This window comes from Halyomorpha halys, unplaced genomic scaffold (genome assembly GCF_000696795.3).
Source record: "Halyomorpha halys isolate HHAL.00 unplaced genomic scaffold, Hhal_1.1 Scaffold1049.1, whole genome shotgun sequence".
Classification (NCBI taxonomy): Eukaryota; Metazoa; Arthropoda; class Insecta; order Hemiptera; family Pentatomidae; genus Halyomorpha; species Halyomorpha halys.
The window spans coordinates 235,960-250,678 of NW_027106174.1; the positions used below are offsets into that span (position 1 = coordinate 235,960).

The window sequence follows — 14,719 nt, forward strand, 5'->3', positions numbered from 1 at the left end:
TATATATGATATATATGATGTTAAGTACTATAATCAGTAATTTACATTTGTTCCTGCAGATGGCGTTTTAGTCGTAACGTTGACAGTTTTATTTAAATTGGCGAAATAACTTTATTTTTAAAATTGAAACATTTTTTTTTTCGGTTGCTCTGAAAATTCGTATTTTTGAGTTTCTCTAGGTATAATATCAAGTTTTTTCCTGCCAAGAATACAAAATTTTAACAAAAGATACCGATAAAAAATATACAGTATTTTCCAAAAAACATAAATTTGATAGGAGTGTACAGAAGTATAAAAAATAAAATTGGAAACCTTTAATGAGAAAAATAATCCCATTGGGTATCAGGAACTCAATAAAAAACAGAATTATGAATCTTGTCATAGTAAATGAGTTTACTACACTGGCGCTGAGCTATAGACGAAATATACGTCATACATATACTGGTTATGTACAAAATTTTTGCAATTTAATACTTTAAATTATACTAATTTACATAGTTAAGTTATGGGTAGTACTCTTGGATTTATTGGTTGCAAACCTAAAAATATTTGGTGGTAATTTGGGTAATTACCACGTTAGGCCTTTAGATATTCTTAACAAAAAAAACAACCCATATTTCCTAAATTTTTACAAAGAACACCTTTACCTACTCAGACCTCCATTTTTTTTAACGTGTGTTATAAATAATGAATGTTATAATAGCTGACGTTTTCAATAAGTAAACAAAAAAATTAAAAATTAAAAAAAAGTAAACCACAATATTTAAATTAAAATAAGATTTAATAAATGAAATATAAAACCGAGGGAAACATTTTACTAGAAGCGTTTAGTTTATAATTCCTCTGACTCTAAGCCTTTTCATCCGCTTAGCTTATTCATAAGGACAAGTCACTTTTAAGTTTAAATTAAATATGCAAGATATTTCCCGGTGCAGGAATAAAAAGGGCTTTCACATCATTTTAAAAAGTATTTTATCTCCCATTATATTAACTTGTTTACACTGACAGCATCTAGATATTTAGTGAAATAGTATGTATTTTTAAAAGCATATATGATTAATAAATCAAAGAAAGATCTTCTTAAATTATAAAGTGTTTTGAGGAGAACCTCAATCAGACTGGAGGATATTTTATTCCATAACAGTAATTTGATAATCCGAAATTTAAAATTTTAATAATAAAATGAATACTAAGTGCACACATACATAAAATAAAAAAAAGTTATTTTTTTCACGACTTAATATATAGTTCGGGCTATTCGGACGTTTTTATTTGAACTTTTCGGTTGCACTAAACCAACGGATTACTGGTGTACTTCAGGGTAGTATCCTTGGTCCTATCCTCTATACAGTTTTACAGCTGACAACCCTAACCCATCCTAACACTATCCTTATCACCATCCTTTAATGATGGTGTCATAACTGGAAGATTACAAATAAACCCCACCAAATCATATTTACTCTTCGTCGTAAGCTCATGACTCATAACAGATCCGTTATTTAGGACTTCATTTGGACAAACGATTGACTTGAGACTGAAAATACAAGAAACTGTTCGTCGGTTCTGACTATTATTACAAAACTTACTAGACAAACGGTCTAAACTTCCAATCATACTCTCCTCACGCACTCTCACCTGATCAGAAAACTGCCACCTCCAACGTGCAAATATTGTCAGTCCATTCTTACGATTAGACATATTTTCGAAGAGTGTACTCACTATTTGCCAACAATAAACAGGATAGGACTGACCCCAAATTTATCCGAAACTCTCGCAGATGAGGAAGCTAAAATTGCACGAGTGTTTGAATTTTTAAAAGCACATCGCCTTCTTTATAAATTATAACTCCTCTTCGATTTTTATGTGTTTTTATTTATTTTTTTTTATTTTATTTAATTATTTCTATATTTTTTTTTATTTTTGTATTATTTATTTATTTAATTATTCTATTTTTTATTTTTTTTTTTTTACTTTTATCATCCCATAGGCGTTGATGACCAGAGGGTTTTACGCCTTTAAGCAAAAAATCAACAACAACAACTTCCAATTAAACACAAAACACTCATTTATACGACAATAAAACCTATCTGGATTTAAGGAGTTGAGCTTTGGGACCCCACTAAAACATCGAATTCCTCTATTCAATCCTTACAATCTAAAGTTTGTTGTAAAATCCTAAATAGCTCTTACTTTTTCACAAATAAATCATCTATCAGGACCTTAATGTTCCATATGTTGCCCAATTGCCCGGAACCAGTTACCAATTCTTCCATGATGATCTTCCTAATCACCCAAATCTACTTTCTAAGCTTGTTTCCAATTCAATTTCTGATAATCTTCAGAGCAGGCAAAAAAGAAGATTGCCTTGAGATTTACTCTCATAATGTTATCAGAGTTCTATAAATGGGTAGATTCTCCATTCTCCAAGACCATCGTGTCATTGTAATACGTGAGTTATGTCACATTTACGAGATGTATATTTTAATAAATAAAAATAATTTCATTTAGAGGTATTTCAATCAATTTTGATCATAATAATTTCCCTCTCTTCCAAGGTTTATCCTATCTGTATTACACTAGTCTATCTCAAAATTATGATTAAACTACTTTAGCTTATTTTTTATTTTATTTTTTTGTTTTGTTTCTATTTTATTTCATAAAGTAGAGACTTTTCCTAAATTAATTTTCTTTTAACACTATTTTTGTATCTAGATTTTGTCTGAATTCCTATATATTCTGTGAATCATTTTATTTATTTCAATTGTTTTGCTTTTTGTTCCTAGCCCTGATGAAGGCCTGAAAATCCGGCCGAAACGTTGGCACTAATGAATAAGTTTTTATTTATTTGTGGTCTTCACTGACCACACCCCCAACCATCTTCTCCTCATTTAGCAAACGCATAGTTTATTGTTATCATCAGACTTTAAGCACATAGCGAATACCACAAATCGGTCTCTACTAGGTTACTTTTAATTATAAATATATTTATACTGAATTAAAAAAAAAAAATGAGCAACAAAAGTCAATTATGAAAATTTCCTGTAAATTGAAAATTATGATGAGGATGTTAGAAAGAGAACTGGGAACTTGGTTTTGGGTAGGAAAAAAACATATAGTTGTTTTCCTCCTTTATTCAATTAAAAACGATTTTTCGTAAGAGTGAAGGGAACCGAACAGATAGTGAAATATTCCAGCAACTGCCTAGGATATTTTTACAACTCGTTGAATTTTTACAATCATTGTATAAGATACACAATCACTTTATATCCTTGGTATTGAATGCTGTAAAACTAAGGCCATTCTTATTGGTTCCAAGCGCCTCCTTTATTCCCTTCCTTACTATCTCTTACTTTTCCTTAACAACCAATTGATTCACTTCAACCTTAGAATAAAAAACCTTAGGGTCAACTTCGGCCAACACCCCTCCTGAGATAATCATATTTCTCAGATCACCCTCAAAAATATAACTGTTCTTAAACAATTACAAAGATTCCGTGATTTCATTCCTCAGAATATCCATGAGCTCCTAGTATCCTCTCTCGTTTTCCTCCACTCCGACTTCGGTTCCTTGATCCATGGAGGGCCACCCTTGATCTGCAGATCTAGAGTTGAGACTGAACAGACTCATGAATTGCTTAGTAAGATTTAGCTTCTGGTTTCTCAGGTTCTGTCACGTCTCCCGAAGGCAGTACCTCCTCGTAGTTCTCCTATCTCAAGTTTTTAAAATTAAAAAATTGACCTATATTCTTGATCCCTTCACTGTGCAATCATCCATTGGTTCATTAAACACCAGATCCCTACCAATCGATTTATATATGCTCCCTCATAGAACCGCCTTTAGCAAATCCTTCGTCAACCAACCGATTCACTTCTATTCTACAATAAAAAACCTTGGTGTCACCTTTGACCAACACCTTTCCTGGAATAACCACATTTTTCAAATCACAAGAATAATATAATCCATAACTGTACTCAAACACTTCCTAAGATTCCGTAATTCCATTCCTCTGAACACCCGTCAGCTCCTAGTATCCTCTCTCGTCTTCCCCCACTTCGACTACGGATCCTTGGTGTATAAAGGGCTATCTGCAGGACTAGAGTTGAGACTGAAGAGACTCATGAATTGCTTTGTAAGATTTATCTTTGGGTACCCAAGGCGCTCTTAAGTCTCCTGCTGGTATACCGAGTTGAAGTGGCTCTATCCAACCTCCCGAAGGCAATACCTCCTTGGTGCTTTCCTATTCCAAGTTCTTAAAATCAAAAACCTACCTATATCCTTGATCTCCTCACTCTTCGTTCATCCATCCACTCATTATACACCAGATCCCAACCGATTGATTTATATATGCCCTCTTATAAGACCGCCTTCTTTAGCATATCCTTCGTCATACGTACCTCCTTCTGGAATTCTCTTCCTATCTCCATTCGTCAATTCTCATCCATCCTTTCCTTTAAAAAACACTTATTCCTTCACCTACTACATAACCAAACCTCCGCTTCAATGTGAGCTATACTTTAACCTAAGGTTTTTAGATTATTTGAATATGTATACTGAAACTTTTAAATGTCTGCCAGACCAATAACTTTAATTTGTGAACAATGTATTTATTCTTAGGGGACATTTGTTCCAGAGTAAAATTATTTTTTCATTTATTTTCTTTATACCCAGTGTATTATTCTATTCCCTAAAGTCTATAGAGTAGCAGGATGCGAGAACAGACCATCAGGCAGTGTAATGTACCTGGGAGATACCCTTGACACACCTGACACTAGCTCGCCTCTGTTATAAGAAAATAAAACAGGTTAGGGCGAAGGTTTACAGGCTTATTCACCTGTCAACATCTAACCTTTCTCTCCACCTTAAATTACTAATTTATATTAGTATAGTTAAATCGGCCCTAGACTACAGAGCTCTTATGCTGGCTAGGATAGCACTAAAAAAAGGAAAGAAACTCGAACAGTTTCAAAGTAGTATCTTTAGACGAATTGTGAAGCATTCTTCTTTACAAAGAGCGAAAAATGACTACATTCATACGACACAGTACCAGCATATAAAACTCTTTGATCGCTACCAACACTGCACTAACCCACTATTCCAGACATTAACACCAGAAAGGTGGAAAACACACATAAACATTCTCAGAATCGATTGAGGACAACTAACTTACTATTGACAAGACAATAGGTGAGCCCCGTCCTCTGGGAATCAGACGCAAGATCGTTTTCCCATATATATCCATCAAATTTCCTTTTCTTAGTCCCATCTTCAAAATTCAAAAAAAGGGTTTGATTTTATCAATTGTCACTACCCCCTTGTAATATCTACCCCTCACATCCATGGTTTTTTTTTATTTTAACTTTTTTTTTTTTTAGTAATTTATTTATTGTTATTTAGAACTGTGTACATATATACATACACATCAAGTATATTTGCTTTAAGTGATATTATGACATGATACAAACATGTGGAGAATCTACCCATTGATAGAACTCCAAAAACATTTATAAAGGAGAAGATCTCGAGGCCATATTCTTTTCAGACGCCTAGGAGGATTATTAGGTAGTGAAGGAGAAGTCAGGTTAGAAATGAGTTTGTTTGGGAAGTTGGGAAGTTTATTATGGAAGGATTGGTATCTGGTTCTGGCCAAATCGGCAACATATGGGACATTAAGGTCCCGATGGATGATTTCATTTGTGTCACAGAAAGGAGCATTAAGGATTTTACGAAGGATTTTGGACTGTAAGGATTGAATTTGAGAGGAATTCGATGGTTTAGTGGAGCCCCATAGCTCAACTCCGTATGTTCAGATAGGCCTTATAACAGTCATGTAGATCAGTCTTTTGTAATGGATTGGAAGTTTGGACAGTAAATGTTGTAATAGTCGGATTCGACGAGCAGTTTCCTGTCTTTTCAGTCTTGTATGAGGATTCCATGTCAGTCGTTTGTCCAGATTTAGTCCTAAGTAACAGATCTGTTCAACAGGAATAAGTGAGGTATTATTAAAAGATACTGTGAGGCAAGACGAAGGTTTACGACGAAGGGTAAATGTGGTTTAGTGGGATTTATTGGAATTTATTTTAATCCTCCAGTTTTGGCACCATTTTTCAAGGGTGGTGCTGTGGGATTGGAGGGTTTGGGATACAATGGAGGGGTCCTTATTCACTGACAATAGGCATGTATCATCGGCATACGTGGTGAGAATAGTGTTAAGATGGGTTGGATGTCAGCTGTAAAAACTATATAAAGGATGCTACCCTGAGGTACACCAGCAGACTGAGGAAACAGGGATGAATAAGCGCTGTTGTGATTTACATGAACTAACCTGTCTGAGCCATGGGGCTTAGAAAAAAAATAAAAAAACAGTCAGGAAATGAAAATAATTTTGCTAATTATTGTCCAATAAGTTATCCAGCTCACATAGCGAAAGTATATTTTTAAATCATTCTCAACTAGCTAAGAAGTTTTTGTTATCAAAATAATTTATTCATGAACTAAATTGATTCCTTGCTCAAGGGCGTACTGAAAACTCTTCGGTTTAGCAGTAAGAGGCAATGAATATCTAGAACCGTTACTTAACCTTCGTTTACCACAGCAAGCTATGTCAGTGCCTCATCGATCCCGAATATCCTAAACAATTATATCAACGTTTTAATCACATCTCATAAGTCATCGATATACACCAGTAAAGTTTGAAGGTATAGAATCAAACTATGTCTATCTTACCGATGATGTACCACAAGGATTTATCCCCAATTCTATTTTTACTATCTAAAGCTGAAATAGTTGGTACTTAGGATCGTAATGTTTCTGTAACTGTATTTGTAAATGATTATGTAGTGTAAATATCAACAAAGCAAAACAGAAGGCAGATAAAGTTTTCCAGAAAATAATGGTACAGACTAGAAAAGTAGAGGTACATCCTCAAAAAAAGAACATACACTGTGACTTAAAAATAGATGTATTAAGTTATCGAAAAACTTTATATATCTCGGCATACACTTTCGCAGACATTTGAACTTAAAAAGCAATTCGAACAAAAATTGATGTAAAAGCTTGGTTACTTAATTCATAAAACCAGCCAACCACTTTGGTTAATGCATTAAAAAACAACTTTAATCTTTCCAGAACGGAACCAATTGTGAGAGGAACTGGAATACATAAGATAAAGATAACAAAAATCCAAGAAACAGCTGATTTGCCCAATCAGAGATTTTCTTTCTAACAGCAAGATGTGGTTTTATGTAATGGTCCTAACCACCAATCGGCTTATTTATTATTTACCATCCCGACTCTAACAGATATTAGAAACGATAGAACGAAAAATTCAAATAATAATAATTAATTTTATTAAATTTATTTAATGTGATTTACAACTGTACAAATAATAAATACAATAAGTAAATATATGGTATGTTTCATTTACACTTGAAAATCTTGGGAAGGAACCATCCATTGGTGGTACTTCAAGGATTAATTTAAATTAGAGGGTCCCGTGGCAAGGCTTTTCAGACGCCTCGGAGGATTATCAGGGATTGTTAAGGATGAAAGATTAAGAATTAATAGGTTAGGATGGTAAGGAGTTTGGAAGGAGAAGTAACATATCTGTTTTGGGCCAAATCTGCAACGAATGGGATATTAAGGTCTTTGTGGATGAGTTTATTTGTGACGTAATAAGGAGCATCAAGGATTTTACGTAGAATTTTCGATTGAAAAAGATTGGATGCGGGAGGAATTTGATGGCTTAGTAGAGCCCCAGAGCTCAATTCCATATGTCCAAATTGGTCTCATTATCTTAGTGTATAATAATTTTTTGTAGTGAATGGGAGTTTTAGAGCGTTTGTCAAGTAGCTGTTGTAGCAATCGGAATTTACGAGCAGTTTCTTGTTCTTTCAGTCTTGTATGTGGATCCCTAGTAAGTCTCTTGTCAAGATGGAGTTCTATATATCGAATCTGTTCAACAGTCTAATAATTAATAAATAAAGGGAATGAACAAAAAAGTAAGGTAAACATGTAGAAATAAGAAATAAATAGGAATAAAATTGATACAAAACGGGGTTCTTGAATGTTGATATAAAGTGAGTATATCTATTATATATAAGAAAAAAGTTTAAAATAAAAATACGTATTGTATAAAAAAACAAAACAGAATAATTAAAAACATAATATATACTTACGAAAATACTATATAATCAGTTAGGATACAAAATATTTACATTCAAAATATAAATATATATATTCCAGAAATATACATATTTTTTAACCTTTTCTTTAATATTAGAAAAAAATTTTTACCTCAGTTAAAATATTACAATATATAAAACAAATTAGAAACGTTGAATGAATATTATTTATTAAAATTTTTTATAAACAAATTAAGATTTATATCTAGTACAATATGTCACTCATAAAAAAAAAATGTGATATATTGTAAATGTTGTATGCATGTCATTTTGTTTGAGAATTTGTTCTAGCGACCTGAAGATGGGGTGACAATTCCAAAACGTTGTTGTCATTATAATGAAATAAAATATATATGAAACAAGGAAGTGTTATTCATACAACATATCTAATTAGTTTCAAAAAAACTCTTCCAGTAGAAGAAATTACTTTAAGAATATATAAAACAAAATAATTAATTTTAATGAAATAATAAATAATTTAAAATAAAAAAAAGTCTATAACTAATAAGGAATACTACACCCCTCATAAACGGTTAGGGGTGTAGTATTCCTTAGTACTTTTACTAGACCAACGGTTGTGCAAGGAGGTGATTTGGTCACGATCATGCTTGATCACAATTTTTTCCCCAATTAAGGGGACCTACTTTTTTTTTTTTTTTTTTTCATTTTAATATTATATTAGGTAATCCACAGTGAAGGTGATGTTTGCATATGCATACTGACTGACCCCTCAGAAACATTCCTAATACCATCGCGTCTATACTAGAATATATAAACTGATTAAATAGCAATAGTTTATATTGAAAAATATGTATAAATAAAATAAAATTAAGAGATAAAAGGGATCCACTTTATGAGGCTGGGTGAATCCCAGAAATCTGCTGAAGCCACAGGGATGACTCATGGCTACATTAACAGTATAAATAATTATCTGCCATGGTTGAATTTGAACCTGAGTCCTTGGAGTTAGTACCACAGTACCTTACCACTAAGCCACCTCGTACCCCACACATATATTAAGAAAAAGATTGTGATTATATTTTATTATTATACAGCATTATATTTAAAATATCGGTTTAATTTGGTTATAACGTTTTTTTTTTCATCGTCTTTGTTGTTATGATTAAAAAAACAAAAACTATTACGATAAACCTGTTTATGAATTAAACATTTAGATCAATATCTGAAATTACAGTGATGAGAGAAGGGTTTCAATGAAATTTCCCTTGGATTTCTCAAGCCGTGGGCATTGCGCAGAACGAGCGAAATAAAATATAAATGAGTAAACAGCAGTATAAGGTTATTACTTGCCAAAGCCTGACCCACTCAACCAACCTTTGTATTTACAATCAGATCAATAACCCAAATCCTTTCTCTTTATTTATTTATTTAAATGTAATATATTTCATTTATTTTAATTTTAAAAAAATACTAAGTTAACCCCACATTTTAAGAATAAAAGAAAAAGTAATTAGGTTATCTTTAAGCGATGACAATTAAAATTAATAAAAAGGTAAATTAATTTTTAATAAATGGTACAATTATTTAATTGCCTTTTTATATTGAATGAACGCTTTACTGAATTCAAAATATTCATAACAGTGTTTGCAATATATCTATGGAATATATACCAGAAAATATGTAAATTATTAAATTTCAAGCATGCAGAATAAATCGATAAAAATTTCTATAGACATAAACTCACAAACATAATTTCTTAAAATTTATAACTTATGTTTAAATTACCTGATTAGATTATTACACACTTAAATTTAAATTACTTGCACAACTTGTTCAAAGAGACATCATTAATATATACTGATTATTTACTATAAATCCATTATTTATTTTTGAAGGAGATGGATATCAACGAAAGCAAAAATGATTTTAAACTATTTATTAATTGGTAAACGTCAGCCCAAACCTAGGAGTAAAATGAAGTTGTTACATGAAGTATAAAATAAAATGTTTAATATGTATTTTTTTTCTTGACTGAAATTCTGAGCGTCTCCTTCTAAGCAACCATCTTTACACAATATTGTTTATTTTATTTATTTATTTAATGTTTTGTACTGAAGCATTTATCTATTGTTTATTATACAGGTTTTTATTGCTTCTACAACAATAACCATTTAATAAAATTGTAAATTTAAGATTAGTTGATTATTATAATGATAAATGCTGTATTATACATTGAATAATAATTAAATATACACTACAAATAATTCACACAAGTCAGTATTATTCAAGAATTTGGGCGTGCTAGTTGTAGTAGACAATTATTAATTGTTGAATGTAGAATTAATAAATTAACCAGTTGTCAAACAATTGAAACGAATATGATTGTTTTATTATTGCCTGAACCTTCAAGATCTTCAAAAGCATCAATAGTCGAAAAATACTGATCAAGAAGTCTATCAATATATTATATAAATAAACTATGGACTTTTATGACCATAAATGTATATGGACTGAGGTTAAGGAAGTTTCTTCTTGATAAGCCAACCTGACAACAAGTGGTGACGTCACGAACAACACCTAACCTTCGTTTTATCAATCTTTTTAAGGTTTCTATGGTACCCTGGATCAAATAAAGCAGTTTATACGCAAAGGATAGACACAGTTACTGGTTATGAGAAGTTATACTGACATACCAAGTCTATGAGCTGGGATAGCCTGAGGCCTAACTTGACCAGGACGGTGTCTGTGTTGTTGGACACGGGCCTGATGAGCCTGTTGTAGTTGGACAGGAGGTCATCGTAGAGCCGCTTTGCGTCCGGATTCCCGGCGGCCGTCAGGATAACGGCGAGGAGCGGAGCGGAGGCGGCCCACATCCTCTGCACACTGCCTTCGACCCGGCCGAACCTCCCCACGTCTGCGCACGTCCTCTCCCACCCTCTCGTTGCCGCCTGTCTTCAAACCTGTCGGCGGGGGAGTGTCCTAAAGCGTGTCATAGCGTAAGTTAAATAGACGAGCGAAATCCTCATCAACATGAATTGAGGTTACTAATATAAAGTCAGAGAAAAGTAGTTCTTGATTGGACTTGGAAGAAAGCCGGTAAGGAGTGGAGGGACTGTATAGGGCAGAGACAGGCCAAGATATTAATAACTAAACCCTCTACTTCTAAAACTAAAGTGCTGCTAGGCCTAAACAGAAACGAACTCCGATTATTGATAGCAGTTCTGACAGGTCACTGTAGACTTAAAAGACATCTTAAGATATGTGGAATAGTTCATGATGAAACATGCTGCTTATGCGGACAGGCCCCAGAGACTGCATAACAATACGTAGCAGAATGTGGTAGGTAAGCGTCATTAAGATACAAGCTATTAGGCTCTGATAGAATTAAAGGAAATAAGGCTTCCTCTATAGATTGGGAGTCCCTTTTGAATTTCATTAGAAAAATGAAAAGGTTCGATTTAGAGGAATAAGATACGTAAAGAGTCATTCCTTTGGTTTGTCTTGGGGATGGCAAAAAGGACCAATAGGCCCACTAGCTGGACTTGTTCCCCCCACCATTACCAGTACCAGTACCAGTACTAATATGCAACGTAAATATCATTTAAACTAAAATAAGTGTAGAAGATGGTCGGGTGGGGGGGGGGTAGAGGTGATCACACAAATAAACAAAAAAAAAATTATTCGTCCCAACGTTTCGACCAAAATTTCAGGTTTTAATCAGAGGTATAAAACAAAAAGAAAAATAGATAACAACCATCATTCAGAAAAACATAAAAATTAAAAGAAATAAACTAACAAATTTAAAATATACATACAATGATTTGAAAATTAATGAAATGAAGATTAATAACCATGGAATTAAACAGTAGCAGATTGATAACAATGAGAGATGAAATATAATATTATATAGATAAGAAGATATTTATAAGATAAGATATGTAAGAAGTGTCTAAAAAACTGAAAAAAACATAATGAACTATCTGAAAAAAAAGTGAAATATATGATCCAATGTATAAGTAACTTATATAGATGAGTAAAAGTAAAAAAAAAAAAACTTTTTAGTTATATAGATGAGTACAAAAAGTAGTTAAATTAAAATTAGAGCGTATAGAAAAAATATATTTTAAAATAGAAACAATGGAAAAAAAGAAATATGGGGAATGAGAAATGGAGAAAGTTTAGAAATATTGGGTATGAGAAAAATACCTTACAGCATAGGCAGAGATTCTGCAGAGATACTTGGTGGTCCAAAAAATGTCTATTTTTTTCTAGTTCGAAATTATTTCGGTTCAGACCAATTTGGACATATGGAATTGAGCTCTGGAGCTCCACCAAACCATCAAATTCTTCCCACATCCAATCCAAAATCCTACGTAAAATCCTTGATGCTCCTTATTACGTCACAAATAAACTCATTCACAAAGACCTTAACATCCCATTCGTTGCAGATTTGGCCCAAATCAGATATGCGTCTTTTCATTCCAAACTCCTTAACCATCCTAACCCATTAATTCTTAATCTTTTATCCTTAACAATCCCTGATAATCCTCCGAGGCGTCTGAAAAGAAGATGGCCAAGGGACCTTCTAATTTAAATTAATGTTTGAAGTACCACCAATGGGTGGTTCCTTCCCAAGATTTTCAAGTGTATATGAAACATACTACATATTTACCTATTGTATTATTTTGAACAGTTGTAAATTACATTAAATAAATAATTTTAAAAAAAATTAAAGAAATTATTTCGGCGTCTAATAAGAATGTAAAAATTTTTTTTTTAGATCTCGGAGAACAGTACCAGATAAAACAAGGAGCTCGTTAGAAGACCTAGGTGTTAGCATCGGGGATATAGCCATCTTGAAGGAAAATATTATTTTGGACTCCTTGGGAATCAAACATCATCAGCTGCATAGGAATTAGCTCTGAGATTATTCATTTCTCTTTTAAATGTTTGGATCGGTTAATTTTTTTTTTAAATCTACATATTAGTTTGTTTTGTTTTTTTAAATATTTATTTATTTATTTTTTTTTTAAACTGATCTATTGCTGTGACTATTATGTCGTTGGTTTGGTTGGTTTACAATGCTATCTAATGATAAATTCGTCAAATTTGTTTAACGGATCGAACGTGGGTAGCAGATCACTGGAGAGGGTCTAAGGGAGTGAGTTAGGAAGAATAAATTTGTCCATAAATGAAATAAATTTGTCAAATGGAATAAATAGGAAAAAAAAATTAAAATATTTATATTTAGTGTGCATACCAGTATTGATTGTAAAAGGAAATGGTAAGAAAACAAATTTTTTTGTTATATCATGTAAATATATGTATTGTGTATATACCCGATCATGGATTGGTTGCTATGCTGTTTTTAGTAGCAACCCAATGTATTTGAGAACATGGCTAAATAAAGCATTTCTCTCTCTAACTTCTTAGTAAGTCCGTGTATGAGAGATTTTAAAACACGGGATACATAAGCCAACGTCACAATCTGGGCAGTATGTTGTCTTCTTCACTTTTGTATTCACAAAAACGATATTTAGAACTGATGGAGCACTAAACTCTGATGCGAAGGATTGTGAGATGGGTTTCATAGTAGACGGTATATGAAATTAAAGACTAAACCTCGTCTCCACTTTGAGTTGAAATAATCTTAGAAAACAGTGGTAGCAAAAAATTTAGCCATAGTTTTAGATATATTCAGTAGACTAAGAGTTCGAACGCTCTGTCCTTCCCCGTGACACAGAATAAACCGTCAGGTACTTGACGCTCTGCCCGTGACCGTCACGGGATACACTGGGGAGGGGGCTGTCAATGGGTTAGAACAAACATCTTCTCAACACTGATGTATGCAGCCGAAACATGGATGATCACCAAAAGACATATGGAAAAACTTCAAGTATTTGTTTAAAGATGCCTGAGGACAATACTTAGAGTTCTCTAATTGTATCAAATAAAAAAAATGAGGACTAATTTCAAGCCAATAGATGAACTGATCAGGAACAATATCACCAAAGAAGCCAGAAAATGCCATACAGGAAAATATACCAGAGGCTTAGATGCAAGTTTAACTCTGAAACACGCGGAAGAGATCTGTTAACCAATAGGGACGGCAACAGAGAGAAGTAAAGTGAAGTTTACATCTGATAGAGTTCAGTGGCGAACATTCGTGAAGGACATTTGAAGGATTGCTACCATTGCTAATTACTCAATATTGGCTTTTCTATGACTTAGGAGTGTACTCCATTTTGTGTACATTCTATTAAGTAACTCGAGGTCTAGTTTTAATTACTTAAAGAAAAACATCACTTAAACCTTGTTGTGTCTATAATAAGGCCTTTCTGTATATACGGAGTTGAGCTTTGGGGATCCGCTAAAGCTTTGAATTCCTCTCATTTCCAATCCTTACAATCCAAATTCCATCACCATTTTTCACACCTGGATACCTCCAATCTTAGATCTTTAACTACGAAATTTGGATGCTTCAGCCTTTGATAGAAGAGCTACAATTTACAATTTCAATTGCAAATTGTATTGAAAGTAATCTTGGAGATTTTTTTCATCATCACATCCATATATA

General features: G+C 32.9%; 1 protein-coding gene across 1 annotated transcript in view; it reads right to left on the minus strand.

The window, feature by feature from the left end:
• Positions 1–11,015, minus strand: part of nAChRalpha2 (nicotinic acetylcholine receptor alpha2) — a 171,280-nt gene extending 160,265 nt beyond the window's left edge. Inside the window, exon 1 of the mRNA XM_014432358.2 lies at positions 10,836–11,015. Coding sequence (XP_014287844.1) covers positions 10,836–11,015 — 180 coding nt within the window. The remainder of the gene's footprint in view (positions 1–10,835) is intronic.
• Between the last annotated feature and the right edge of the window lie 3,704 nt (positions 11,016–14,719).